Source organism: Mustela lutreola, chromosome X (assembly GCF_030435805.1).
Source record: "Mustela lutreola isolate mMusLut2 chromosome X, mMusLut2.pri, whole genome shotgun sequence".
NCBI lineage: Eukaryota > Metazoa > Chordata > Mammalia > Carnivora > Mustelidae > Mustela > Mustela lutreola.
In genome coordinates, this window is record NC_081308.1 from 42,048,526 (window position 1) to 42,075,594 (window position 27,069).

A 27,069-nucleotide genomic window follows, 5' to 3' on the forward strand; every position below is an offset into this window, starting at 1 on the left:
TGGCTTTCCTTGTGGATTGTATCAGTTATAAAAGAGGCCTGTTTTTACTGTACCCTTTGGAGCAGGGTTTTGTCATATTTAATTTTTCTTTTTGGCACCTCACATACATTAAAATATGGTATCTCGGTACAGATTTAATATGCATTTCTTTTAGTATGGCCGAGGTTAAATATATTTGACTGTGTTTAAAGAACCATTTATGATGTTCTTCCTGAGCTGATATAAATTTCCTTTGCTCATTTTTCTATCATGTTGTTGCTATTTATTTATTAAGGAGAATAGCTCTTTTGTAGGGGACCCAAATATTTTTCCTCAGCTTCTCATTTGTCTTTTTTTTTTTTTAATTTAATTTTATTTTTTTAGTGTTTTCTCCATGCATTTCACATAATTGTATTTATGAATCTTTATGTCCTCCAAGTTTTGTGTCAGAACTAGAAGGGCCTTCCCCAATGCTCAACTATGCTTAAAAAAAAAAACCCTCTGTGTGTGTGTGTTTAGTACTTTCATATCTTTAGTTTTAACCTTTACTTCTCTCACTATCTAGATTTTTGGTGGTTGTTGTAAAAGCCTTAGCTAGGAATCCATTTTAATTCTTTTTTTTAAAGATTTGTTTATTTGAGAGAGAGAGAGAGAGAGATCATGTGTGTGTGTACATAGGGGAGGGGCAGAGGGAGGAGAGAATCTCAGGCAGACTCCCAACTCAGGGCTCAATCTCACCACCCATGAAATCTTGACCCGAGCTGAAATCATGAGTTGGACACTTAGCCCACTGAGCCATCCAGGCACTCCTCCATTTTCATTTTCTTCAAGATGCCTACTCATCTGTCCCAACACCATTTATTGAATAATCTGGATTTCCCCACTAACATACACTACTACATTAGTATGTGTATACATTCCAGTATATAACTCTGGTTGTATTTATGGACCTTATTCTGTGCCATTGACCTAATAATAGTCAAAATGCTGATGAATCACTAAATTCTACTCCTGAAGCCAATATTACACTATATGTTAACTAATTAGAATTTAAATAAAAACTTGAAACAGAAACCAAAAAATAATAATAATAGTCCTAATCTTTGATTCTAATTCCTCTGTGTTCATAATTTATTCTAATAGATTGTAGGGATAGGGCACCTGGGTGGCTCAGTTGTTAAGTGTCTGCCTTCAGCTCAGGTCATGATCCTGGGGTCCTGGGATTGAGCTCCACATCGGGCTCCCTGCTCAGCAAGAAGCCTGCTTCTCTCTCTCCCACTCTGCCTGCATGTGTTCCCTCTCTGGTTGTTCCTCTCTCTGTCAATAAATAAAGTCTTAAAAAAAAAAAGAAGTCGACCTACTTAAGAAAAAAAAAAAAGAAAGATTGTAGGGCTGTCTCCAATTGCCCTTTTTCAAAAATTTACCTTTTTCTTGATTGCTTTAATTTCTGTTCACAATTTATAATCAGCTTACCAAATTTAAAAACGAATGTCCTTGCTGTTGTCAGTGAGCTTGTATTACATTTATATTTTAAGAATCATTTGTCCCTTTATGACAATTCAGAATTCCTTCTAAAGAATAAGGTATGTTGTCTGTACTTCTTCAAGTAATCTTTGCATTTCAATCCATTAGTGTGTTAATATTTTCTTCAAATACATATATTTATTTGTTTTACATATTTTATTTATTAGATAGGAGGAGCACAACTGAGGGAAAGAGAGAGAGCATGAGCAGGGCGAGGGAAAAATGAGGGAGGGTGAGGACCCTGAGATCATTGCTTGAGCTAAAGGCAGACGCTTAACCACCTAAGCCACCCAGGTGCAACTCTTCAGCTATATTTTTGACATCAGTTTTTGTTTCTATTATCTAAAGGAAAAAAATACAATGCAAATATGTATGAGCATATATTACAAATTGGAATTAAAATTACAATTATATGCACAAGAGGTCATTGGAGAGTGAGTGAAAGGAAAAACAGAGTACTATGGTTCTCTTAGTCTTGTTTAGGAGAAGGATATGGATATTGATAGAGCTTGTTAAAGAAACATTTATGTAATTATGGTCTTAGGTTGGAATAAGTAAGCAGAAGAATAAATTAAAATGGGTAATTTTCAGATGAGGAGACACCCAAAGTTTGATTGGTCAAGGAGATTAAAAGAAATGAAATGAACTACATAAATAGCAGAAATCAGTCTTAGTGTTATAGTAATCACATAGGATGATTCAGTTAAAATCATTCCTTAAAAGGGATTCTCGGACTGGATGGGGGGAAAAAAGCAAAAACTGTCCAACATCAAGCATTACCTTATAAACTTTTAAGTACACTTAAAATGAAAAGAGCCAGGAAATGTGAAAACAAAGGGACACAAAAAATGATACACTTGGCAAACAAGAACCAATGGAAATCTGGGGTTACATTTTTAAAAAGATTCTATTTATTTATTTGACACAGAGAGAGAGAGAGAGCACAAGCAGGCAGAGAGAGAGAGGGGGAAGCAGGCTTCCCGCCGAGCAGAGAGCCTGATGTGGGGCTCAGTCCCAGGACGCCAAGATCATGACCCGAGCTGAAGGCAGAGGCTCAATCCACTAAGGCACCAGGCACCCCTGGGTTTGCATTTTTTTTTTAAGATTTTATTTATTTATCAGAGAGAGAGAGGGGGAGAGAGCGAGCACAGGCAGACAGAATGGCAGGCAGAGGCAGAGGGAGAAGCAGGCTCCCTGCCGAGCAAGGAGCCCGATGTGGGACTCGATCCCAGGATGCTGGGATCAGGACCTGAGCCGAAGGCAGCTGCTTAACCAACTGAGCCACCCAGGCGTCCCTGGGGTTGCATTTTTAATCAGACCAGAGGGAATGGAAAAACATCACAAGGGATGAAGGTTCAAACTGTGAAATACTAAGAAATACAAAAATTATCAGCACACATATAGCTAAACTATGTAAAATTAAAACTAGCAGAAATAGTTAATTCTACCGTTAACTGTTTTAACCTACCCTTGATCACACAAAGAAAAGTAATCTAAAGCTTTGCTCTAATGTAGATTATCATATTCTATAACCACTGGGAATTAAATTCAAAATAAAAAATAAAAAGCTAGCAAAAATAAATTGTCTTACAAACATTAAAATATTTTACATGACTATGTGTTAAATAGAAAACAAGTAATATCACAGAATACATAGAGGTCGTCTTGACCCGAGCTGCCACAAAATACCTTAGACTCAGCGGCTTAAGCAACAGGAAATTTTCTTTTTCTCACAATTCTGGAGGCTGGAAGTCTGAGATCCAGAGATCCAGGCACCAGCAGGACCCTCCTCCTGGCTTGTAGGTGGCCACCATCTCACAGTCTTCATATGATCTCTGCGCATGCAGAGTGGGATTGCAGAGGGTAAGCAGGCTCTCTAGTATTTCTTTTAAGGCTGGTTATAGAAAGGCCCCAGTCTAAATCCCAGCATGCGGGCCCCATCCTCATGACCTCATATAATCCTCGGACTTTCCTTCCTGTTAAAAAGAAATGAGCTTTGAGGCACCTAGGTGGCTAAGTCAGTTAAGCATCTGCCTTTGGCTTAGGTCATGATCCCAGGGTCCTAGGATCCAGCTACGTGCCAGGCTCCGTGCTCAGTGGGGAGTCTGCTTCTCCCTCTCCCTTTAGCCCCTGCTCAGGCCCACTCTTCTCTCCGTCAAATGAATAAATAAAATCTTTTTTTTTTTTTTTTTTTTTTTTTTTTTTAAAGAGGGGCGCCTAGGTGGCTTAGTCGGTTAAGCATCTGCTTTCAGCTCAGGTCATGATCCCAGAGCCCTGGGATCGAGCCCTGCATTGGGCTCCCTGCTCAGCCGGGTGTCTGCTTCTCTCCCTCTCTCCCTCTGCCTGCCTCTTTGCCTGTTTGTGTTCTCTCTCTCTCTCTCTCAAATAAATAAATAAAATCTTAAATAAGAAATGAGCTCTCCACTGAGCCCCTTCCCCCACCCTACCCCTTTAGTATCCTTTCTTTCCTATATCACCACCTTTCCCCTTCTGTGCTGGTACCTTCCCAAAGCATATAACATGCAGTAATATTTTTCATCTCAAAAAAACTTCCCTTGACCCCTGATCCACTTGCAGCCGAGATGTTTCACTGAATAAATAATTCCTGTAAGCTCTCAGAGTAAACCTTCTGCTCTGTATGTTTAATACCCTCTCCTGTTGGTTGGGTTTTTGGCCAGGGTTTTGCTTCCTCGAACTGGGATGCGGGTGGGGTAACTCCCCCTATAGCCACCACCCTCATACAGTTCTCAGCAGATGCTGGGAGTCCCCATTAAGCCAACTCCATAACCCTCTACCCTTCCTTTCTTATGCTCTAAGCTTCAATTCCCACTACCTACTCCACATCTTTGCCGAATCTTACTTTCCCAAGGGTTTCTTATACTCTCTGCCTAATGTTTTGGTACAGAAGCTTGACAAAGGGAACACCAGTTACAGATCATTCTCACTTGTGAATAGTGACGGGGCGATTATAAATGAAATATCATCCAATGGAATGCAGCAGATCCTTTAAAAAGTTTCCATTCTGAGCACATGGGTCAGTATTACAAAATCTCTATGTAATTTACCAGTATTCACATATCACTGGAAAAAAGTGATTTGATAAAATTCAACATCTGGGTTTGATTTTAAAAAGTATCAAAGTTGGCACTTGACACTTTACTTCCTTCCCAAAACTCACAGTAGGAATTGTCAGTGATGCAGTGGGAGTTTATTAATAATATCCAGAATTGTGGGGCACCTGGGTGGCTCAGTGGGTTAAAGCTTCTGCCTTCAGCTCAGGTCACGATCCCAGGATCTTGGGATCAAGGCCCACATCGGGCATTCTGCTCAGCAGGGAGCCTGCTTCCCTTCCTCTCTCTCTGCCTGTCTCTCTGCCTACCTGTGATCTCTGCCTGTCAAATAAATAAATAAAATCTTTAAAAAAAATAGAACGTCTTTAAAAAAAAATCCAGAATTCTTCATTTTGAATTGAGTCCTTTATCTTTACGAATTGTCTTCCTTCATCTCATTTAATACTTTTCCAGAATTCTCAGATTGATACTAAAATGGAGACCTTGCTTCCTTTCTGTGGGGACTTCATTATATGTTGATATCCAGAATTCTTTATTTTGGACTGAGTCTTTTATCTTTAGGAAGTGACTTATTCTGTCTCATTTTTTTTTTTTTTTTTTTTTTGTCCCAGAATTCTACTGGAGACCTTGCTGCCTTTCTGCTGGATTTTCCTGATACACCTTTGCTCATTCTTTTTACCATTGTCTTTTTGCATTTTTCCTATACAGCGCTTGAAAAGGCATGTTTTATATTATGCCTTCTAGTTTTCATGCTGCTTTTTAAAAATATCTTTCACTATATGGTCTATTTTGCTTTGTTTTGGGTTCCTTCTAGTAATTTGAAAGGGTTGAATTCTTTTTTGGTTCTTTCCATGGTTACCTTTATAGCATTAATCTTATAAAAGATGATTAATATTGCAATTGTTGGAACAGTGTCTGTCAACTGTCCGATATGAGTAGTGACAAGATGTGTATACTGCTCTTTCAAGAATTATTTGTTGTAAGCTTTCCTTGAACTCTGAGAGCTTGTCTGTTCAATTTGTTTGGGTCAATCTATGGACACAAATGATACATATATTGAATTTCCTCTCTTCCATATTTTTGTCATTTTTTCTCGATTATATTTTAAAGTCGTGATTCATTTCCACTTCACTTTGTTTACTAGGCGTAATTCTTAGTCCCCTGCTATCTGGGCAGGAACTATTAAAGACTTCATTTGTGTATCTTGTTTGTTTGTTTGTTTGTTTTTCACTTTTTTATTGAGGTCTGCCAGCACATTACACAAATTTTTAAGGCAGCTCAAGCAAATGTCTTTTCGAAGTTCCTTCAAATCAGAATCCAAATGAAGTTCACACATGGCATTTTTCCAGAGTTTTTATTTTAATTCCAGTTAGTTAAACTACAATGTAATACTAGTTCCAGGTGTATGATATAGTGACTCAGCAGTTCCATACATCACCCAGCGCGCATCACAAGGGCCCTCCTCAATCCCCATCCCATTTCACCCATCCCCCACCCACCGCCCCTCGGTAACCATCAGATTGTTCTCTGTGATTAAGAGTCTGTTTTATTTTTTAATTTGTCTTTCCTTTTTTACCCTTTGCTCATTTGTCTTGTTTCTTTCTTTTTAAAATGTTTTTATTTATTTATTTATTTATTTGAGAGAGAGAGAGAGCATAGAGAGAGAGAGAGCAAGCACAAGTGGAAGGCAGAGGGAGAGGGAGAAGCAGACTCTCTGCTGAGCAGGGAGCCCAATGTGGGGCTCAATCCCAGGACCCTGGGATCACAACCTGAGCTGAAGGCAAATGCTTAACCGATTGAGCCACCCAGATGCCCCCATTTGTCTGTTTCTTATATTCCACATATATGTGAAATCATAGGGTATTTATATTTCTCTGACTTATTTCACTTAGCATTATACTCTCTAGCTCCATCCATGGCATTATATTTTGTTCCTGTTTCTCTGTCAAGAACCGGGAGTAGGGGGGCAGCTGGGTGGCTCCGTGGGTTAAGTGTCTGCCTTTGGCTCAAGTCATGATCCCAGGATCCTGAGATCAAGTCCTGCCTAGGGCTCCCTGCTCAGTGGGAAGCCTGCTTCCGCCCCTTCCCACTCCCCCTTTTTGTGTTCTTTCTCTTGCTATGTCTCTCCCTGTCAAATAAATAAATAAAATCTTAAAAAAAAAGAACTGGGAAGGGTCTGAGATTTTTTCCTACTTCCAAGCTAACCGGTGAGCCCGCCACAGTGGTCTGGGTGCTGGCAGAAGACTTGAGCCACCTAGGTCAGAGAAAGAGGACTTCAGGCCCATGGCAATACTAGCCGTTGTCTTAGCCTGTGTGCCAGTTTCCTTCAAGGTGACCCGAAGATGCCCACGTGGCATCTGCACACACCGCAGGTTCCTTGGATTACCTGAATCTTTGATGAGTAGTAAGCAGACCTGTCCTCTGCCCTGGGGGATGGCACCAGTGTGTTCCAAGGCTGTTAGCCTTGCGAACATCCTCGAAAAGATAGTCCGGAACAGAGGGCAGCCCGTGCCTGTGCTCACTAGACACACAGAAGCGAGAGAGTCCTGTGGAGGATTGCCTCCCAGCAGTATCCACTGGCTAGCCATTGCACATCTGCAGTATCCAGTGTCATTTCTGTATGGTCTTGCTTCTGCGGATCGTCTCATGGGTACACTACTCTGTTGGCCAGAGGCGGGGGCCTAATCTGTTGTCTGTCTCCTGCAGCATTTGATTAAAGCTGTTATCCAGGACTCCCAAGTGGCAGAATGAGGCCATGCTGCAGTATTTTGCTCAAGCAGGACCTCCAGGATCCCAGACTCAAGCAGCTATACAGATCCTGGAAGTCATTAAGGTTTGCGGTCCAAAGCCAGGGACTTTTCAATTTAGGTTGCTATACTGACCTTTCCGCCTGGCCCGAGGTATGAAGGGGCAGTGGCCCATATTTGCAATTGCACAGATTCTGCCTGGGCCCCATGGGACGATCTCATCCTCTGTATCAACCCTGGACAAGTAAGCTGAGGCTGACTGAATGCCTTCCGAGGCCAAGGTGGGATGATTGATCACCTCGGCTAAAGTCAGGGCCACATTTCTTACCACCTTTTCTAATCGGATGATCCCCATTATAGGACTAAGTGCCCTCAGGGTGCACATCAATTTACAAGCCGTTTATCCTTCTAGAAAGCTCCTCGTAGCAAACCAAAGGTAGCTTCCTTCTGGAGAGATCTCCAGAGTTGTTTAAGGTCTACCTCAACCCCCAGTCTCTACCTTAAACACTTGGAGGTCACTTATGACCACTCCTAAGATGTCAATTACTATGATTTGGAGAGGAGAGAAGGCAAGTTAATGTCTGGCTTCCACACATAAAGTACAATTTCAGGGTGTCCCCCCACCCAGATGAAAGTGGTGTTTACAATGAGTGGTGCCCTCTAAATAGGTTCCCTAGGGGGCAGGGGACACAGGTTGGGATTGCCTCCAATGTCACCTGTCAGCCAGCTGATAGTCTTTAAATTTAACTTTAGACAAAAGTGAACTAGAAAGGAAGGGGATTATGTTCAGGCTGTTGCAGTGAGGAGAGCACCCCAGATCTGAAGACCAGATTGTCTCAGTAGGGTGGTTTTGTCTTCTACACTGATAGGGAGGAGCAGAAGAGTTATAGTAGGGTGATTGGCAGGTGTGTGATTGTTTCTGCAGTCCGGGGAAGTCTCAGCTTAAAGGAAAATATTTATCTCTGTGTCTAGCTGCTTTATGTGGGACAGACGGCCAAGGTCAGTTAATCATTCATGAGACAAGAATGGGGAAGTCAGAGGGTCTGTGTTTGGCCTTTCAGCAGGTTCAACAAAAGGGAAAGGTCTGTGTTTGTCCTCATCACAGGTAAATCCAAGAGTCCTAGGGGGCATGAGAACAAGAGGACAGCAAGTCTTATCTAAAGTATATGGGGAAAGGTGTTCTTTGCCATAAATCATTTCCAAGAGCAAACAAGGGTGAGGTGGTTTCTTAGCTATCACTCTGTGCAGGCCTCAAGTGGTATTCTCCATTGTCAGGCCCCCTCTTGGTCAAGGTTCCTTGAACAATTATGTCTGGAAACAAGGCAGTATGGGAATGCCCTGGTCTGTACAATTGTCAGTCCACATTTGGTCTCTGCATGTAAAACTGTCAGCTCAGTTTTCGCCTCTGTATGCAAAGTCTGTTGAAGGTGAAGTTGTTTTCAGGTCTGCTGGATTATATGTTGTTGAATCATTTGTCAAGACTGGCTGAATAGTAGCATCCAAGACTATGGGAAGGATGCGTCCCCAACCACAAGGCAGAAGATGAGAAACAGGACTGATGATCCTTGCAATATACCTCACAGCCAGGATCCTGTATTCTGGCCAGGAGAATGTGTTTCATAAGCCATTCATATCAACCTTAGTAATGCAAGTCACTTTCTTGAATTTAGTGATGACCTGTCCTATTTGGCCTGCGGTGTCTGTCCAAGTGCAACAAGATGTGTTGTTGGCTCTGGCACAGATGCCTCCCCAGCTAGGAAGGAAGTCAAGAGTTACACGAGCGTCCATTGTGACTTGGGCCATTGAGGTTAAATGTATTTACTGTGCTCCTAAGATAGAAGTGGTATCATTTATTACTTCTGCAAGGGTGAAGGAGAGATTTTGAACAAGAGAATTCTAGTTTAAGAATTCTAGTTGGAGAATTCTCTTGGTGGGCGAAATGGCCCTCAGGAAGAGCCGGTGCCTAAAAGAGGGAATTGCTCATTTGCCAGGGAAGTTCAAGAGCACCCTGTAGTTCCCTCATTTTGGAGTGATTGTACAAGTCTCCAAAGGGTCACGTGGTCAGCAGAGGGGTGGTTTTCAACATTCGAAGGTCACAGCCAAGGATTGCAAACCCAGGAAAGATTGGTGAGAGGAAGGCAGAGGTAGGCTGACAGCCACATAAAAAGTAGTATCCATAGGGGTTACAGATAGTGTTGGCATTGTGGGAACCCTTATGAATAAATGGTTGTGGTTAACGTTGGCCGTGGTCCCTCAGGAGGGAAGAGGCTTTGGGTAGAACCAAGCAAAGTCCATAAGGCCGATTGGAAAGTGGTAGGGGAGAAAATAGTGTTATCAGGGATGAACAGTGCTCAGATATATGTTTTATATGGCTTAGTAATATTCCATTGTAAATATATACCACATCTACTTTGGCCATTCATCTGTCAGTGGGCATTTGGGCTCTTTCCATAATTGGCTATTACTGATAATGCTGCTCTAAACACTGGGGTGAATGTGCCCCTTTGAATCAGTATTTTTGTATCCTGTGGATAAATACCCAGTAGTACAATTGCTGGGTCTTAGGGTAGTTCTATTTTTAACTTTTTGAGGAACCTCCGTACTGTTTTCCAGAGTGGCTATACCAGCTTGCATTCCCACCAACAATGCACATCCTTTCTCCACATCCTCACCAACATCTGTCATTTCCTATGTTATTAATTTTGGCCATTCTGACAGGTATGAGGTGGTATCTCACTGTGGTTTCGATTTGTATTTCCCTGATGGTGAGTGATGTTGAACATCTTCTCATGTGTCTGTTTGCCATCTGGATGTCTTCTTTGGAAAAATGTCTCCTCAAGTCTTCTGCCCATTTCTTAACTGGATTATTTATTTTGGGGGTGTAGAGTTTCATAAGTTCTTTATAGATTTTGGATACTAGCCCTTTATCAGATATGTCATTTGCAAATGTCTTCTCCCATTCTGTAGGTTGCCTTTTAGTTTTTGGTTTGGGTTTTTTGTTTTGTTGTTTTTTGTGTTTTGTTTTTGTTTTTGTTTTTTTTACTGTTTCCGTCACTGTGCAGAAGTTTTTCTCTTAAGGATGTCCCAGTTGTTCATTTTTGCTTTTGTTTCCCTTGGCTCCAGAGATGTGTCTAGTAAGAAGTTGCTGCAGCCAAGGTCAAAGAGGTTGCTGCCTGTCTTTTCCTTTAGGATTTTTGTGGTTTCAGGTCTCACATTTAGGTCTTTCATCCATTTCAAATTTATTTTTGTGGATGGTGTAAGAAAGGGTCCAGTTTCATTCTTCTGCATGTTGCTGTCCAGTTTTCCCAACACTGTTTGTTGAAGAGACTATCTTTTTTCCATTGGCTCTGCTTTCCTGCATTGTTGAAGATTAGGTGACCATATAGTGTGGATCAATTTCTGGGCTCTCTATTCTGTTCCATTGGTCTGTGTTTCTGGTTTTGTGCCAGTACCATACTTTCTTGATCACTACAGCTTTGTAATAGAGTTTGAAGTCTGGAATTGTGATGCCTCCAGTTTTGCTTTTCTTTTTCAGGACTGCTTTGGCTATTTGGGGCCTTTTGTGGTTTCCATACAAACTTTAGGGTTGTTTGTTCTAGCTCTGTGAAAAATGGTATTGGTATTTTGATAGGAATTGCACTGAATGTGTAGATTTCTTTGGGTGGTATAGACATTTTAACAATATTTGTTCTTCCAATCCATGAGCATGGTATGTTTTACCATTTTTTTGTGTGTGTGACCTTTAATTTATTTCATAAAATAATTTTCATAGTACAGGTCTTTTACCTCTTTGGTTAGTTTTATTCCTAGATATCTTATGGTTTTGGGTGCAATTGTAAGTGGGATTGATTCTTTGATTTCTCTTTCTGCTGCTTCATTATGGGTGTACAGAAATACAACAGATTTCTGTACATTGATTTTATTTCCTGCAACTTTGCTGATTCATTTTTCAGTTCTAGTAATTTTTTTGGTGGGGTCTTTCATGTTTTCTGCATAGAGTATCATGTCATCTGTGAAGAGTGAATGTTTGACACTTCCTTGCCAATTTGGACACCTTTTATTTCCTTTTGTTGTGTGATTGCTGAGTCTAGGATTTCTAGTATTATGTTGAACAGCAGTGGGGAGAGTAGACATCCCTGTTGTGTTCCTGACTTTAGGGGAGAAGCTCTTAGTTTTTACCCATTGAGGATGATATTAGCTGTGGGTCTTTCATATATGGCCTTTGTGATGTTGAGGTATGTTCTTTCTACCCGTACTTTTTTTTTTTTAAATCAAGAAAGGGTGCTGTATTTTATCAAATGCTCTTTCTGCATCTATTGAGAGAATCATATGAATCTTACCACTTCTTTTATTAATGCAGTATATCATGTTGATTGGTTTGTGGATATTGACCCACCCCTGCAGCCCAGGAATAAATCCCACTTGACCATGGTGAATGATTCTTTTAATGTACTATTGGATTCAATTTACTAGTATTTTGTTGAGAATTTTTGCATCTGTGTTTATCAGGGATATTGACCTGTAGTTCTCCCTTTTAGTGAGATCTTTGTGTGATTTTGGGATCAAGGTAATACTGGCCTCATAGAATGAGTTTGGAAGTTTTCCTTCCATTTCTATTTATTGGAACAGTTTGAGAAGACTAGGTATTAACTCTTCTTTAAATGTCTGGTGGAATTCCTCTGGGAAGCCATCTCACCCAGGACTTTTGTTGGTTGGGAGGTTTTTGATTATTGATTCTATTTCTTTGCTGGTTGTGTATCTGTTCAAATTTTTTATTTCTTCCTGTTTCAGTTTTTGTAGTTTGTAAATTTCTAGGAAACTATCCATTTCTTCCAGATTGTCCAGTTTTTTGGGCATATAATCTTTCATAGTATTCTCAAAATTGTTTGTATTTTGGTGGTATTGGTTGTGATTGCTCCTCATTTTTTTCAGGATTTTATTTATCTGAATCCATTATCTTTTCTTTTTGATAAGTCTGGCTCAGGATTTATCAATTTTATTAATTTGTTTGAAGAACCAACTCTTAGTTTCATTAATCTGTTCTACTGGATTTTCTTGTTTCATTATCATTTGTTTTTGCTCTTATCTTTATTATTTCCCTTCTCCTGGTTTTAAATTTTATTTACTGTTCTTTTTCCAGCTCCTTTAGGTATAAGGTGAAGTTGTGTACTTTAGACTTTTCTTGTTTCCTGAGGAATGGCTGTTTTGGTATATACTTACCTCTTAGGACTGCCTTTGATGTGTCCCAAAGGTTTTGGACTGTTGTGTTTTCATTTTCATTTGCTTCCAAGTCTTTTTCATTTCTTCTTTAATTTCCTAGCTAACCCACTCATTCTCTAGTTATGATGTTCTTTAACCTCCCTGTATTTGTGGTCTTTCCACATTTTTTCTCATGGTTGACTTCAAGTTTCACAACGTTGTGGTCTGAAAATATGTGTGGTACGATCTCAGTCTCTTTGTACTTGTTGAGGCCTGATTTATGACCCAGTATGTGATCTGTTCTGGAGAATGTTCCATGTGCACTCAAAAAGAATGTGTATTCTCCTGCTTTAGACTGAAATGTTTTGAGTATCTCTGTTAAGTCCCTATGGTCCAGTGTATCATTCAAAGCCATTATTTTGTTGTTGATCTGCTTAGATGATCTGTATTACTGTGAGTGGGCTGTTAAAGTCCCTTACTATTATCGTATTATTATCAATGAGTTTCTTTAAGTTTGTTATTAATTGTTTATATATTTGGCTGCTCCCAAGTTGGAAGCATAAATATTTATTTATAATTGTTAGGTCTTCTTGATGAGATAGACTCCTTTATTATGAATTAGTGTCCTCCTCCTTCTCTTATTACAGTCTTTGGTTTAAAATCTGGTTTGTCTGATGTAAGTATGGCTACTCCAGCTTTTTTGATGTTCATTAGCATGATAAATGGTTCTCCAGTTGCTCACTTTTAATCTGGAGGTGTCTTTGGGTCTAAAATGTGTGTCTTGTTTTTTTTTATCCATTCTGATACCCTGTGTCTTTTGATTGGAGCATTTAGTCCATTTTCATTCAAAGTAATTATTGATAGATATGAATTTTGTGCCATTGTATTATGTGTAAAGTCACTGTTCCTATAGGTTGTCTCTGTCCTTTCTAGTCTTTGTTGCTTTGTTGTCTCTTTCCCACTCAAAGGATCCCCTTTCATATTTCTTGCAGAACTGGTTTAGTGTTCACAAACTCCTCTAGTTTTTGCTTGTCTTAGAAACTATCTCTCTTTCTATTCTAAATGACAGCCTTGCTGGATAAAGTATTCTTGGTTGCATATTTTTCCCATTTATCACGTTGAGTACATCATGTTGCTCTTCTCTGGCCTGCCATGTTTCTGTGGACAGCTCTGCTGCTAACCTTAAATATATACCCTTGTAGGTTACTGACTGTTCCTAGTTGCTTTCAGAATTCTCTCTTTATCTTTGTGTTTTGCAAGTTTCATTTGCTATGTCTTGGTGTTGTCCTGTTTTTGTTGATTTTGAGGGAAGTTCTCTATGTCTCTTGGACTTGAATGCCTGTTTCCTTCCCCAGATTAGGGAAGTTCTCAGCTATAATTTGTTCAAATAAACCTTCTGCCCCCTTTTCCCTCTATTCTTCTACTGGGATGCCTATGATATGGATATTATTGCCCTTTGTGGAATTGCTGAGTTCCCTAAGTCTATATCTGTGTTATATTTTTCTTTTCAACTTCATTATTTTCCATAATTTTATCTTCTATATCACCTATTCTCTTGTCTTCTTCTTCCATCCCTGTTGTGATTACATCCAGGTGGTTTTATATCTCAATTATAGTATATTTTATTTTGGCCTGACTAGTTTTTAGGTCTTTTATCTCTGCAGCAAGGGTTTCTCTGGTGTCTTCTATGCTTTTTTCAAACCCAGCTAGTATTATTATGACTGTTCTTCTAAATTCTTGTTCAGACATATTGCATATATCTGTTTTGAGTAAATCCCTGGCTGTGATTTCTTCTTGATCTTTCTTTTGGGGGGAATTCCTCCATCTTGTCATTATGTCTAGGTTTCTGCCTTTTGCATGTTATGAAAGCTTGTTATGTTTCCTGTTTCTGAGAGTAATGATATATTAAGAAGGCGTCATACACCGTCCAGGGCCTGGTGCTTCAGAAAGTGTTTCTGGTGTATGCTGTGTGTACTCTGCTGCTGTGTTTTGGCTGATCTTCCCCACAGGTCAGTCCTCTGCAGAGTTCTTCCTTGCTTGCAGTGGGGAGTGTTTGGACCTTTAACTGGGTGTGCTTTGATTTTTTGTTAAAATAAGCCTTTGTCTCCTGCTTAATGTACTGCCTTGCTCAAACTCAAGGAAGGTTCACTGATGATTATAGTAGTAGGAGGGCTACTAAACTCCTTGGAAACGAAGTGATTACCATCTTAAGATTTTATTATTAAGTAATCTCTACAACCAATATGGGTCTCAAACTCACAACCCCAAGATCAAGAGTTGCATGCTCCACCAACTGAGCCAGCCAGATACCCCTACTGATTACAGCTTTTTAACTACAATAACTTCTTTTTCACAGAGAAAACAAAGAGCTGTAAATAACTGAATTGTTTGCCCCGCATCAGCATTTTATAGCTGACTAGCAGGTCTTATGACTATACATCTCACAGTTTTTCATAGCCATTAATAGCCTTTGTAGTACAACTTATCACACTGGCAAAACTGAACATGTTCATTAACAGAATCAATATATGTAGCCTCCCTGTACTTTATAAAAATAAGATGCAAAAGGTATGTAAACTTAAAATTATGCTTAATGCTTCAGTTTTCTGTCTTACCTTTATTTTTTAAAAGAATTTATTTATTTATTTGACAGAGAGAGAGAGAGATCACAAGTAGGCAGGAGGCAGGCAGAGAGAGAGAAGGAAACATGCTCCCTGCTGAGCAGAGAGCCCGATGCAGGACTCGATCCCAGGACCCTGAGATCATGACCTGAGACAAAGGCAGAGGCTTTAACCCACTGAGCCACCCAGGCGCCCTCTGTCTTACCTTTAAATGACATAGGCATAATTTAACATAAGTCCAGGGTTATTAGTTACCTAAACATACTGGAAACTATATTCAAACTAACACACTACAAAACACAATTACTTTTGAAGTAAAGTTTGTCAGAATGATGGTTCAATTTGGTTAAGTACGGATTTACATTTTTGTAAACTTAAACCAACAGTGTTGAACTGGTCTCATTTGTCAAAAATTTACCTCAGTTGCTTGTACTTGAATTCTTAAAATATTTGAGTCAGTTTCTGTAAGAATACTTTGTTCTGAGCACATTGAAAGTATTAGAAGTTCCAAGTTATCTAATTTGGGGCAGGGGTTTAGGACTATTCATTTTTCCTTAGAGATAGGAAAATATTACTTACTCACAGACATGTAAACACACATACGGACACAAATAGAGGGTTTATAGGTCCCTGGTTCATGTAAAAGAGCTTTTTTTTTCCCTAGGGGGCTTCCTGAGGTAGTGGAGGTAGACGGAGCCCTGTGCTGGGTACTAAGAGAACCTGGTAAGACAGAAGGAGGTTTAGATGGAAGGAAGTTGCATTGCACATTACCCAGTTTCACCGTGGGTATGGTATTTATATTCCGAGGGAGTGCGATAGGAGAAGAAGAGGTGTTGGTAGTGGAAGGTGGTAGAATGTCCTGGCTTGGGGATGATTATTTCCCCTCATACACTGAGTCAGTTGTGGACACCAGTGGGAAGGTCCCTTTGAGGAAAGCCACTGGGAAGAGGGATTTGGAGACTCTTGTTCCCTTTTGTATTTTTTAAAAATATTTTATTTATTTATTTGACAGAGAGAGAGAGATCACAAGTAGGCAGAGAGGCAGGTGGTGGGGGGGAAGCAGGCTCCCCACCAAGCAGAGAGCCTGATGCAGGGCTCGATCCCAGGAACCTGAGAACATGACCTGAGCCGAAGGCAGAGGCTTAACCCACTGAGCCACCCAGGCACCCCTCCCTTTTCTATTTTAAGGGCAAGAAATCCCAAGTATCATGCCCCTTTCCTTTTCTTTAATGATGGTCTCTGCAAGTGTCCCTATCTGGGGAGGTTTTGTGGGGAACAGATTGCCCTGATTTGTGTCCTTCTAACTATTTAAGTTGAAAAGTCATGGGTTCACGGTGTGTTGACTTGTGGAGTCCTTAAGGTGTTGATCTAGTGTAGTTCAGAGAGAAGAGTGGTTTACCAGTTTACATTATGTTTTTGGATAATGTCTGTAATTTCTGGTTGTGGACCATGAAGAGTTAGTGACCAAGGTGGCCGTGGGTTGATTGTTGAAAGCAAGACCGGAGTCATCTTTTCAGATATTTTCTAATCTGTGTCTCTAGTGAGAGATCAGTTCATCTCTTTGTTGTCTGCAGTCTTATATCTTTGACTAATGCATTTTTGAGGGAAGAGAGTGGGAATGGATTCTAAAAGTCTCTCTCCAACATGGTGATTCAGCTTCTCTATACACAATGCTGTGTTCACCACCAGTGTAGTCACCATCTGGCACCAGGTAACACTATTATAATTCCATTAACTGTATTCCATATGCTGTGCCTTTTATTCCCCTAAACGATTCATTCCATAACTGGAAACCTGTATCTGCCCCCCCCTTCACCCATTTTGCCCATCCTCTCACTCCCCTCCCCTCTGGCAACCATTGGTTGGTTCTCTTTTATTTATAGGTCCAATTCTGCCTTTTGTTTGCTTATTAATTTTTTTCTAGATTCCACATATGAGTGAAAGCATCTAGTATTTGTCTTTCTGTGTTGGACTTATTTCGCTTAGCATAATACCCTCTGTGTCTACCATGTTGTTGCAAATGACATAATCTCATCCATTTTTATAGATGCATAATCCAGTGTGTGTGTGTGTGTGTGTATGTGTGTGTGTGTGTGTATATATATATATATATATATATATATATATATATATAAACTTCCTTATCCATTTGTTTATCAACGGACATTTAGGTTGCTTTTGTATCTTGAGTATTATAAATAATGCTGCAATAAACATAGGGGTGCATATATCTTTTCAAATTAGTGTTTTTGTTTTCTTGGGGTAAATACCCAGGAGTGGAATTATTGGATCTTTATGGTATTTCTGTTTTTAATTTTTTGAGAAGCCTGCATATGGTTTTCCACAGTGACTGCACCAGCTTGGATTCCCACCAAGAGTGCCTGAGGGTGTGTTTTTCTCCATATCCTGGCCAACAGCTGTTATTTCTGGTCTTTTGATTCTAAACGTTCTGGCAGATATAAGGTGATATCTCATTGCATTTCTCCAATGATTAGTGATGCTGAGTATCTTTACATGTGTCTGTTGGCATCTGTATGTCTCCTATTCAGGTTCCATTTTTTAATTGGGCTGTTTGTTTTTTTGGTGTTGAGTTGTATATGATTTTTATGTATTCTGAATATTAACCCCTTATTGGATATATCATTTGCAAATACCTTCTCCCATATAGTAGGTTATCTTTTTGTTTTGTTAATGGTTTCCTTTGCCCTGCAAAACCTTTTATTTTGGTGTAGTCCTAGGAGTTTTTGTTTTTGTCTCCCCTGCCTGAAGAGACAAGACCTATCTAGAAAAATGTTGCTACAGCTGATGTTAGAGAAATTACTGACTATGTTCTCTCCTCGGATTTTTATGGTTTCAGGTCTTACATTTAGGTCTTTAATCCATTTTGAGTTTATTTTTGTGAATGCTGTTAGAAAGTAATCCAGTTTCATTTTTCTCCATGTAGCTGTCAATTTTTCCCAGCAGCATTTTTTGAAGAGACAGTCTTTTGTCCACTGTATATTCTTGCTTCCTTTGCTAGAAATTAATTGACCTATAATTGTGGGTTTATTTCTGGGATCTCTATTCTGTTCCATTGATCTGTGTGTCTGTTTTTGTGCTAGTGCTATACTGTTTTGAATTCTACAACTTTGTAGTAAATCTTGAAATGTAGGATTGTGATAATCTCCAGTGTTGTTCTTCTTTCTCAAGATTGCTTTGGCCATTCAGGGTCTTTTGTGATTCTGTATGAATTTTAGGATTATTTGTTCTAGTTTCGTGGAAAATGCTGTTGTTATTTTGATAAGGATTGCATTGAATCTGTAGAGTGTTTGCTCTCTCCTGTGGTTTTAACTTGCATATTAGCCTCGGAGGTATTCTGATTTTTTGAAGGTCCATCTTTGGGGCCCACTAGCAGTTTCATTAGTTGATATAATCAGGGAACCCAGGAGACTATCCCTCACAGACTGGTCTGAATTGATTACTAAATTCTTCTCTGTTCTTACAGAGGTCTGGGAAGTCTTTAACAATAGCATGTAGATCTGAACAAGAGCAGACCTTGTTCAGCTAGGCACTCAGGTTGTTGACCTTCCAGCACAGTTGGAGAAGGTAGCAATTTAGGTTAGGGTGGATATTTGGGAGCTAGAGAGTTTAATGGAGCCACAGAGGGTAGAAGAGGGGGAGTAGGGGCTGAAGTGGAGATAAAAGGAATCTACAGAATAAGGAGGAATAGTGACTAGGGGAAAGAGCTGGGGTGGCACCCATGAGGGTGCTGGTGAGGCAAAGGTTGTGAGGGTTGGTTGGGGGTAAAGGAGTAGCAGGAGGGGTATATTGGTAGTGAGAGATAGTCCCTATGGGACTGTCTAGTTTGGGGTAGATTGGAGATAATTTCTCATTTTTCAACCTCTTTGTGCCAAACAATAGAAGCTTACCATTGGTGAAGGAAGATCTTAGAGCCCCAAGATTTGAGAGTGCTTCAAAAATGAACACGTTAAGGGAGATCTCAAATGCCCCAAGGGGGACTTTGGAGTTCTTAGTTGTCCTTAGTTACAAATTAGCCTATTTTTGGAGGTAGTGAATTGTTGCCATAGTGATGAGGCATATAATTTACAGGCTTTTTATGAAGGGATAGAGAACTGGATTGAGAGTTTCCAACGAGTACCAAGGTTAAACAAAATCCAGCAACAAGATAAAGCCAAAAGAAGAATGAAAATCACATCCTTAATGTACAATCACGGGTGGTGCCAGGGCACAGGGATCAGGAGTTGAACTCATCATAGGACCCATGGATCACCAGTCAGGGAAGGAACACAGTGTGCTCGCCGTGGTCTCACTACCTGGCTGGGGAAGATGAGGTTCCAGAGATAGGTTTCTAGTCCTCTTCAAGTCATGGCACCAAACTGTCCAAGGCAAAAACTGAACGAGCAAGAAAATTGATTTTATTCAGGCTATTGGAATTGAGAGAATACTTAAGATCTGAACATTGGGGTGTCTGGGCACAGTGGTTTTGTCTTTTACTTTCACAGGGAGGGGTGCACAAGTTATAGTGGGGAGGTTTATGGGTGGCGTTGTTTTCAAGCAGGGAAAGTCAAATCAGTTAGCTGAAAAAGAAATGTTTATCGTGTCTGCCTAGTTTAAGAGGGACAGATTTCTCATCTTAGTTAATCATTTATGAGACAAAGAACAGGGAGTTGAAGGGTCTGTGCTGGCGGGTCTGTGCTGACCTTGTCCACAGGTTCAGGCAAGAGGGGAAAGATCTGCATTTGGCCTTGTCATGGGTAAACCAGGGAGTCATTTGAAAATCTTCTGGGAGTCATGAGAAAGAGTGGACAGCCAGCCTTATCCAAGTTCTCTGGGAAGAATGAATTTTTGTGTGTCAAGTCACTTCTTGAGGAAGAACACAAACAGGTAGGGGTATTTCTCTTCTTTCTTTCCCTTTTTTAATTTTTTAAAAGATTTTATTTATTTATTTGACAGAGAAAGAGATCACAAATAGGCAGAGGGACAGACAGAGAGAGAGATGAGGAGAAGCAGGCTCCCTGCTGAGCAGAGAGCCCTATGCGGGACTCGATCCCAGGCCCCTGGGATCATGACCTGAGCCGAAGGTAGAGGCTTAACCCACTGAGCCACCCAGGCACCCCTCTTTCCCTTTTTTTAAAAGGTTTTAAAAATTTATTTTTTTGTGAGAGAGAGAGCACAAGCAGGGGCTGTGGCAGACAAAGGGAGAGGGAACAGGGAGCCTAACATGGGGCTCAATCCCAGGACCCCAGGATCCTGATCTGAGCCGAAGACAGACGCTTAACTTAAGGACAACCACCCAGGCGTCCCCAGGTGGGGGTAATTCTTAACTGTCGCTATTTTCAGGGCTCAGGTGCAGTAGTTCAGCATTGTCAAGGGTTCTCGGTGCTGTTTGGAAATATGAGACTAGTCCCGTGTGTCCACGTCACTAGCCACGTGTCATGATTCTGCCTCACAGAATGACTGAGTGATGGTTAAGGGAAGTGGTTGGAGAAGACATTTAGAGGTGTTCACAGCTGTTTTGCTTGTAAGCTGCAGGAGCCGGGGCCCCTCCCTGCTATTTCTGATAGAGTGTTCAGCAAGGTTAAGGAGAAGGTGATAACATCCTGGTTGCATGTATTGGCAGACCTTGATAGTTAAATTTCAAGGCCCTTGCAGCATTTTGGGGGAAGTGTACTGAGGTACTTTCCTTTGTGAGGAAGTCTCCACAGGGTGGTTCTGAAAGACAAAGATTATCCCTCCTTTTTCTGGACCTCTAAGGGTCTTTTCTCTTAAAGATTTTATTTATTTATTTATTTGACAGACAGAGATCACAAGTAGGCAGAGAAGCAAGCAGAGAGAGAGAGGAGGAAGCGGAGGAAGCAGGCTCCTCGCTGAGCAGAGAGCCTGACGTAGGGCTCGATCCTAGGACCCTGGGATTATGACCCGAGCCAAAAGCAGAGGCATTTAACCCACTGAGTCACCCAGGCGCCCTCTTCTAAGAGTCTTTATGTGTTTCCTCTTCAGGTTCTGTGTTGTTGCTCTCCCTTTACTGACAAAGAATCATTCGGACCAATTCTGGTTACTATAAATTCAACTCTCGCGATCAGCTGTCTGCTATTAGTTCCCAGACTTTTCATCTGACTGGGTCAGGTACAGGAGGAACAAGGGCATTTTTATAAGTTTATAGAGGTTTGTTACATTCTGTACTTTGGCCCATGTAAGTCACTGCAGGGGGACACTGCGTAATGTGCTAAAAATGAGTGGTAATTATCCTTGTGATCTAGGACGCTGTCAATCCAACTGGAGAATTCAAGTGACTGAACCAGAATTCAGTTTAAATTCTTAGGCTCCCTGCCTTCTGGCTGGGCTGCCACCCAGAGGGTTACCAGTCTGGGGTTGCCCTTAGGTGAAAAAAGAACATTACACCCAGGAACGTTTAAGACAGGATCCCAAATTGTCAAAATAGGTCCATATAACCCCTAATACCTTTCGTTTGAATCAGTACCCAGAGAATGGCTGAAAGATTATTCTGGGGACAGCCATATTCATTGACCAAACTGCCTCGCTAGGCTATATAGACCAGAAAGTGGTGGGGGAAAGAGAGTATGAAATTCTTTTGAGGCCATTTTATGAGGAGACCATTCCATTCTGGTGCTCAATAGTACCAGATGCCCGGTGTGGAAGTCCGTGAACTATCTTGACTATCGGCCCATTGTTACGTGGCCTTTGCAGTAAAAGGTGAACTATTTTCAGGCTGTAAATAGTGCAGAAAGCTAAAAACTTGACACATGTCTCATTCTAAGAGCCACAGTTGTGTGGCTGGAGCCAGATAAGCAGATTGAAATGTTAACACTTTAACCTGAAAAAAAAATGGTGCAACGATGCTGCAACACCAGTGAGAGCTCTGAGGGGAGGGGCTTGAGATGCGATAGAGTCGGTTTGTCATGAGCCAGTGGGTGATTCTTCACGGCATGGGCCCTTCCTCATCACAACTGGTCATCTTCTGGAAGAAGTAACACGTTTGGTGCACAATGATAGCTTCGGCCTCAGAAAGGTAGAATCCTGTAACGTGTGCCCAGTCTATACTGATGGAGGTGTTACCATGGCCAGTGTGCTGATGGGTGCACAAAGCAGTGGCAGTAACCTGGGCAGAGAAGGCTCAACCAGCAGCTTGAGTCCGGTCAGTGTCATCAGAGAATGGACCCTTCTCATAGGCATCTGTTTGAGTGACCCAGATGATTCCAGTTAATAGCTACGGTTTATTTCCACAGTCCGTGCTACCAAAGAGGGCTGTCCCGTCTCTCAGTCTGTAGTCTTCAAAGTGGAAGAATGAACAGCTGGACATTGGCAATATGCCGAAGATCAATAACTGTCAAAGGGAATATTCACCAGTGTTACTGAGAATGGCCTTGAGTTCGGCCTGCTGAGTAGAGCGCCCACATCCATTCTTGGTTCTGCTGAGGTAGACCAGTGACAGGGCCCAGTGGAAGCCATTAGAGTCCAGCTTGGCCAAACCATCAGTGGAATAGGTCCAGGCATTTTGGGGGAAAGCTTTGTGAATCCAGGGCCCCATGAGGTCCAGCAGCACTTCTCTGCTTGGCAAAGCGGGAAATAAATTTCCTCCAGAGGGAGAGCTGTCCCATTTTCCTATAAAGCTAAGATACTGTTGTTGGAGCCAGGCCCACTGTGCTCTTGAATATACTCTTTCCTTTAGACAAGTGAGAATTTGGGGGTGGGTTGGGCAGGGGGATCCTTCCCATCTTGTGAGTCATCAAGTCTGAATTCACCTACCCCAGAGTGGGAGTGTCAGGCTAGAGAGTTTTATGGCCTCCATGGGTCGGGTGTTCAGTTTTTGTTTGTTTGTTTTTGTTATTTATTTATTTTTAAAAGGATTTTTATTTATTTATTTGACAGAGATCACAAGTAGGCAGAGAAGCAGGCAGAGAGAGAGGAGGAAGTAGGCTCCCTGCTGAGCAGAGAGCCCGATGTGGGGCTCGATCCCAGGATCCCAGGATCATCACCCGAGCCAAAGGCAGAGGCTTTAACCCACTGAGCCACCCAGGCGCCCCAGGTGTTCAGTTTTGACAAGGGTCCAGTAACAAGCGTGTTACTACCCTTTCATAAGGCACGTGGCTAGCAGCTGTAGCAGAAAGATGACAAGGCCAAAACCCCAGTGGGCTTTTCCAAGTAGAGGTTACCTCCCTTTACTAGTGACCCCAATAGGTGAAATCATCAGTTAATAGCAACTGTTAGCTCAGTAGGCTCATTGAGCTTTTAAGACCCTGAAGGCAGAGAACAGAGAATATGCCACAGCTTTGCTAGACAGCATCCTATACTGCCTGTTGGTCTGGGCTCCATTCAAAAACCACTGGTTTGGCGTTTAGCCAATATAAAGGGTTAAGCAGAATGTCAAGGTAAGGCACTTACCATCTCCCATATCCAAAGGGTCCAGTACAATGCTGGGCTTCTCTTTTGGGGGGTTGGGTTCAAGGAAGTGGAAGTTTTTCCGTGATTGCAAGAAAGGTAGAGTATTGTGAATCCACCCAGAAGTCCCAGACACTTTACTTGGTGAGCAGACCCCTGAATTTTGACAGGGTTTACCAGCTACCTCTGATGGCAAAGGCATGATGATACCATCAGCAGAGCCATTGAGACTAAGGCTTCTAACTGGTGAACCAAGGGGACTTCATCTGTATAGTGAAAAGTTTGGACAGCAGAGGATAGACATAGTCTTGCTAAACTAACCCACTCACTGGTGTGAAATACCAAGGTATTCCTGTTAACCCCGTGAGTACACTGCAAAAGTACTCAAGAGGCCTTGCCATGTGAACACAGAGTGGTCTTAGTCCTTGCTGTCAAGAACTGTGAAGGGTCTGAGATTTGCCCCCTACCTGTAAGCTAACAGGTTGACTTGCCACAGTTTCAAGTATGGGCAGAACTCAGGAAACTCATGAGTCAGTGATAAAAGACTTTTTTTTTATTGTGTTACATTAGTCACCATATATATAGACCACCATTCATTTTTGATGTAATGTTCCATGATTCATTGCTTGCGTATAGCACCCAGTGCTCCATGTGATCTGTGCCCTTCTTAATACCCACCACCGGGCTCACCCATTCCCCCACCACTCCCCTCCCCTCTAAAACCCTCAAGTGGTTTCCCGGAGTCCATAGTCTCTCATGCGTCATGTCCCCCTCTGATTTATCCCCCTTCATGTTTCCCTTCCTTCTCATCATGTCCTCCATGCTATTCCTTATGTTCCACAAGTTAGTGAAACCATATGATACATGACTTTCTCTGTTTGACTTATTTCACTCAGTGTGATCTCCTCTAGTTTCACCCATTTTGTTGCAAAAGTTGGGTATTCATCCTTTCTGATGGCTGAATAATGTTCCATGGTGTATGTGGACCACATCATCTTTATCCAATCATCCGTTGAGGGGCATCTTGGCTCTTTCCACAGTTTGGCTGTTGTGGACATTGCTGCTATGAACATCGGGGTGCATATGGCCCTTCTTTTCACTACATCTGTATCTTTGGGGTAAATATCCAGTAGTGAGTGCAATTGCTGGGTCATAGGGTAGCTCTATTTTTAATTTTTTGAGGAAGCTCCACTCTATTTTCCAATGTGGCTCCACCAGTTCGCATTCCCACCAACACTGTAAGAGGGTTCGCCTTTCTCCACAACTTTTCCAACACTTGTTGTTTCTTGCCTCGTTGATTTTTGCCATTCTAACTGGTGTAAGGTGGTATCTCAATGTGTGTTTCTTTTTTTTAAGCAACAACTATTTTTTTTAAAGATTTTATTTATATATTTGACAGAGAGAGAAAGAGAAATAGCAGGAGAGGGAACACAAGCAGGGGCAGAGGGAGAGGGAGACGCACGCTTCCCCCAGAGCAGGAGGCCTGATGGGGGCTCAATCCCAGGACCCTGAGATCATGACATGAGCCAAAGGCAGATGCTTAACTGACTGAGCCACCCAGGTGCCACAGTGAAAAAGACTGTACAGAAAACACAGTGTCCAGAATCAGCTTGGTTGCACGTTATGGGCAGTGGGGAGTAAAATCTGGCAGCCCAGGAAATCTCTACAAACGGAGAAGAGAAAGAAAACCATTTTACTGAATGAGCATTAAATCAGATTGAAATGCACATCACAAGCAATTAACTGAAGAGATTGCAGTGACAGAAATATCAGCCCTTTTGTGTTGCCTAGCAGAGAGAGTCCCTTACATGTGTGTTCTCAAGGTAAATGATAACTTATCCTCCTAAAAGAGGACTTGAAAGCTCCTTTCACTCTAATTCTTTCATCCTAAATTCACCTGGCAGTTGGAATGGCCATCTGTGCTTGTTAATTGTCTCTATTCAAAGGCAAAATAAAGCTTCTGTTTTCAGTGACAAGCAGGTAGTTAGAGCTTCAAGCCAGGTGCCCCCCCCCCCCAAGCTCTCAGCATGATAGGGAGATAAGGATGCTATTTTCCTTGCTGTTTACATTTCAGGGAGATAGCTCCCAGGCCCTTAAGAAAAACATTTCTGGGGCTGTATGTTGCCCACAAAAGGCTTATTTAGCCTTTTTAAAGATTTATATACATAGCCAAGAGGCAGAGGAAGGATTTCCAAACACCAGTTGTCTCAAAGAAATGCTCTAAGAAAAGAGAGGGAAGAAAAGGTCTTTCTCCCTTTTGACAACAGGGAAAATTCAATTTCCTAAACCCTGCAGTTTCCCCTTCTTTTATAATAATGCCACAATTTGGGGGCGCCTGGGTGGCTCAGTCAGTTAAGTAGGTGCCTTCTGCTCAAGTCAAGATCTCAGGGTCCTGGGCTGGAGCCCCACGACAGGCTCTCTGCTTAGTGGGGAGTCTCTTTCTCCCTCTCACTCTGCCCCTGCCCATTGCTCATGCTCTCTTTCTCTCTCTCAAATAAATAAATAAATAAATAAAATCTTTAAACAATAATACCACAATTTTCTAATTATATCCATTGAAGTTTCTACCTTTCTCTGGGCAATTTACAGTCACCTAAATGTCCAACAAGTCCACACAATAACAAAACAGAGCAATTATGAAAATTTCCATAGCACAAGTGGAAAACTCAGTGTAGTATTTGCCTTAGGGAATAAACCTTTCAGTATGTTTTACCAGTAGTTAAAGCATATTCTTAATTAGCTGTGTGCAAAAATTGCCCATTCTCACAGATTACTTTTAAAAACTGTTGTATTGTCTGTTACTTGCTTTTTCAAATGATTAGTATTGTTTTGTAATTCCTTAGGAAGTCTTACCCAATCCATGTCTAAAGAGTAGCTCTCTAGAAGTCTGATAATCTAATTTTTTTAAATTTTTATTTATTTATTTATTTGACAGACAGAGATTACAAGTAGGCAGAGAGGGAGTCAGAGAGAGGAGGAAGCAGGCTCCCTGCTGAGCAGAGAGCCCGATGCGGGGCTCGATCCCAGGACCCTGGGATCATGACCTGAGCCGAAGGCAGAGGCTTTAACCCACTGAGCCACCCAGGCGCCCCTGATAATCTAATTTTTAATCAAAGAGTTTTTTCTTGTAAGGTTGATAAATTTCTCCTGAGTTCCTATAATTCAGTAAGTAACATCATGTTTACATAATTTACTCCTGCATTAGTTGTTCTGTCTGCCCAAGTAAGATTTCCCAGATGCAAAGCACAAAGACACCCATGGTCATTATGTAGTGTATTATTACAAGACACGTTTTGAAGGGTGTAGACTGAATTTCCAGTGATTCATGTGTTGGACCCTAATTGTTTTAAGCCTTGAGGAAAAAACCAGCTGTTGGGTCCATGGTCAAAGGAGCGAGACTGATACAAAGCGAAGGTCAAGCAAAGCTTTATTTCGCACCCAGCATGGAGAATCAAACTGACGGGTCAGGGCCGTCTCTTGCAAAGAGGCAACCTCTCTCTACCTTACAGACTAGCTTTTAAGGGCAAA

The 27,069-nt window shown here is 41.3% G+C and overlaps 1 protein-coding gene across 4 annotated transcripts in view; it reads left to right on the plus strand.

The window, feature by feature from the left end:
* Nucleotides 1–27,069, plus strand: part of ZNF81 (zinc finger protein 81) — a 108,129-nt gene that overhangs the window by 17,436 nt on the left and 63,624 nt on the right. Inside the window, exon 1 of one of the 4 annotated variants that reach the window (XM_059157214.1) lies at nt 19,846–20,025. The exons of the other annotated variants lie outside the window; for them this stretch is intronic. Coding sequence (XP_059013197.1) covers nt 19,933–20,025 — 93 coding nt within the window. The 5' untranslated portion in view covers nt 19,846–19,932. Of the gene's footprint in view, nt 1–19,845; nt 20,026–27,069 lie in introns of those variants that run through there. 4 annotated transcript variants of the gene reach the window in all.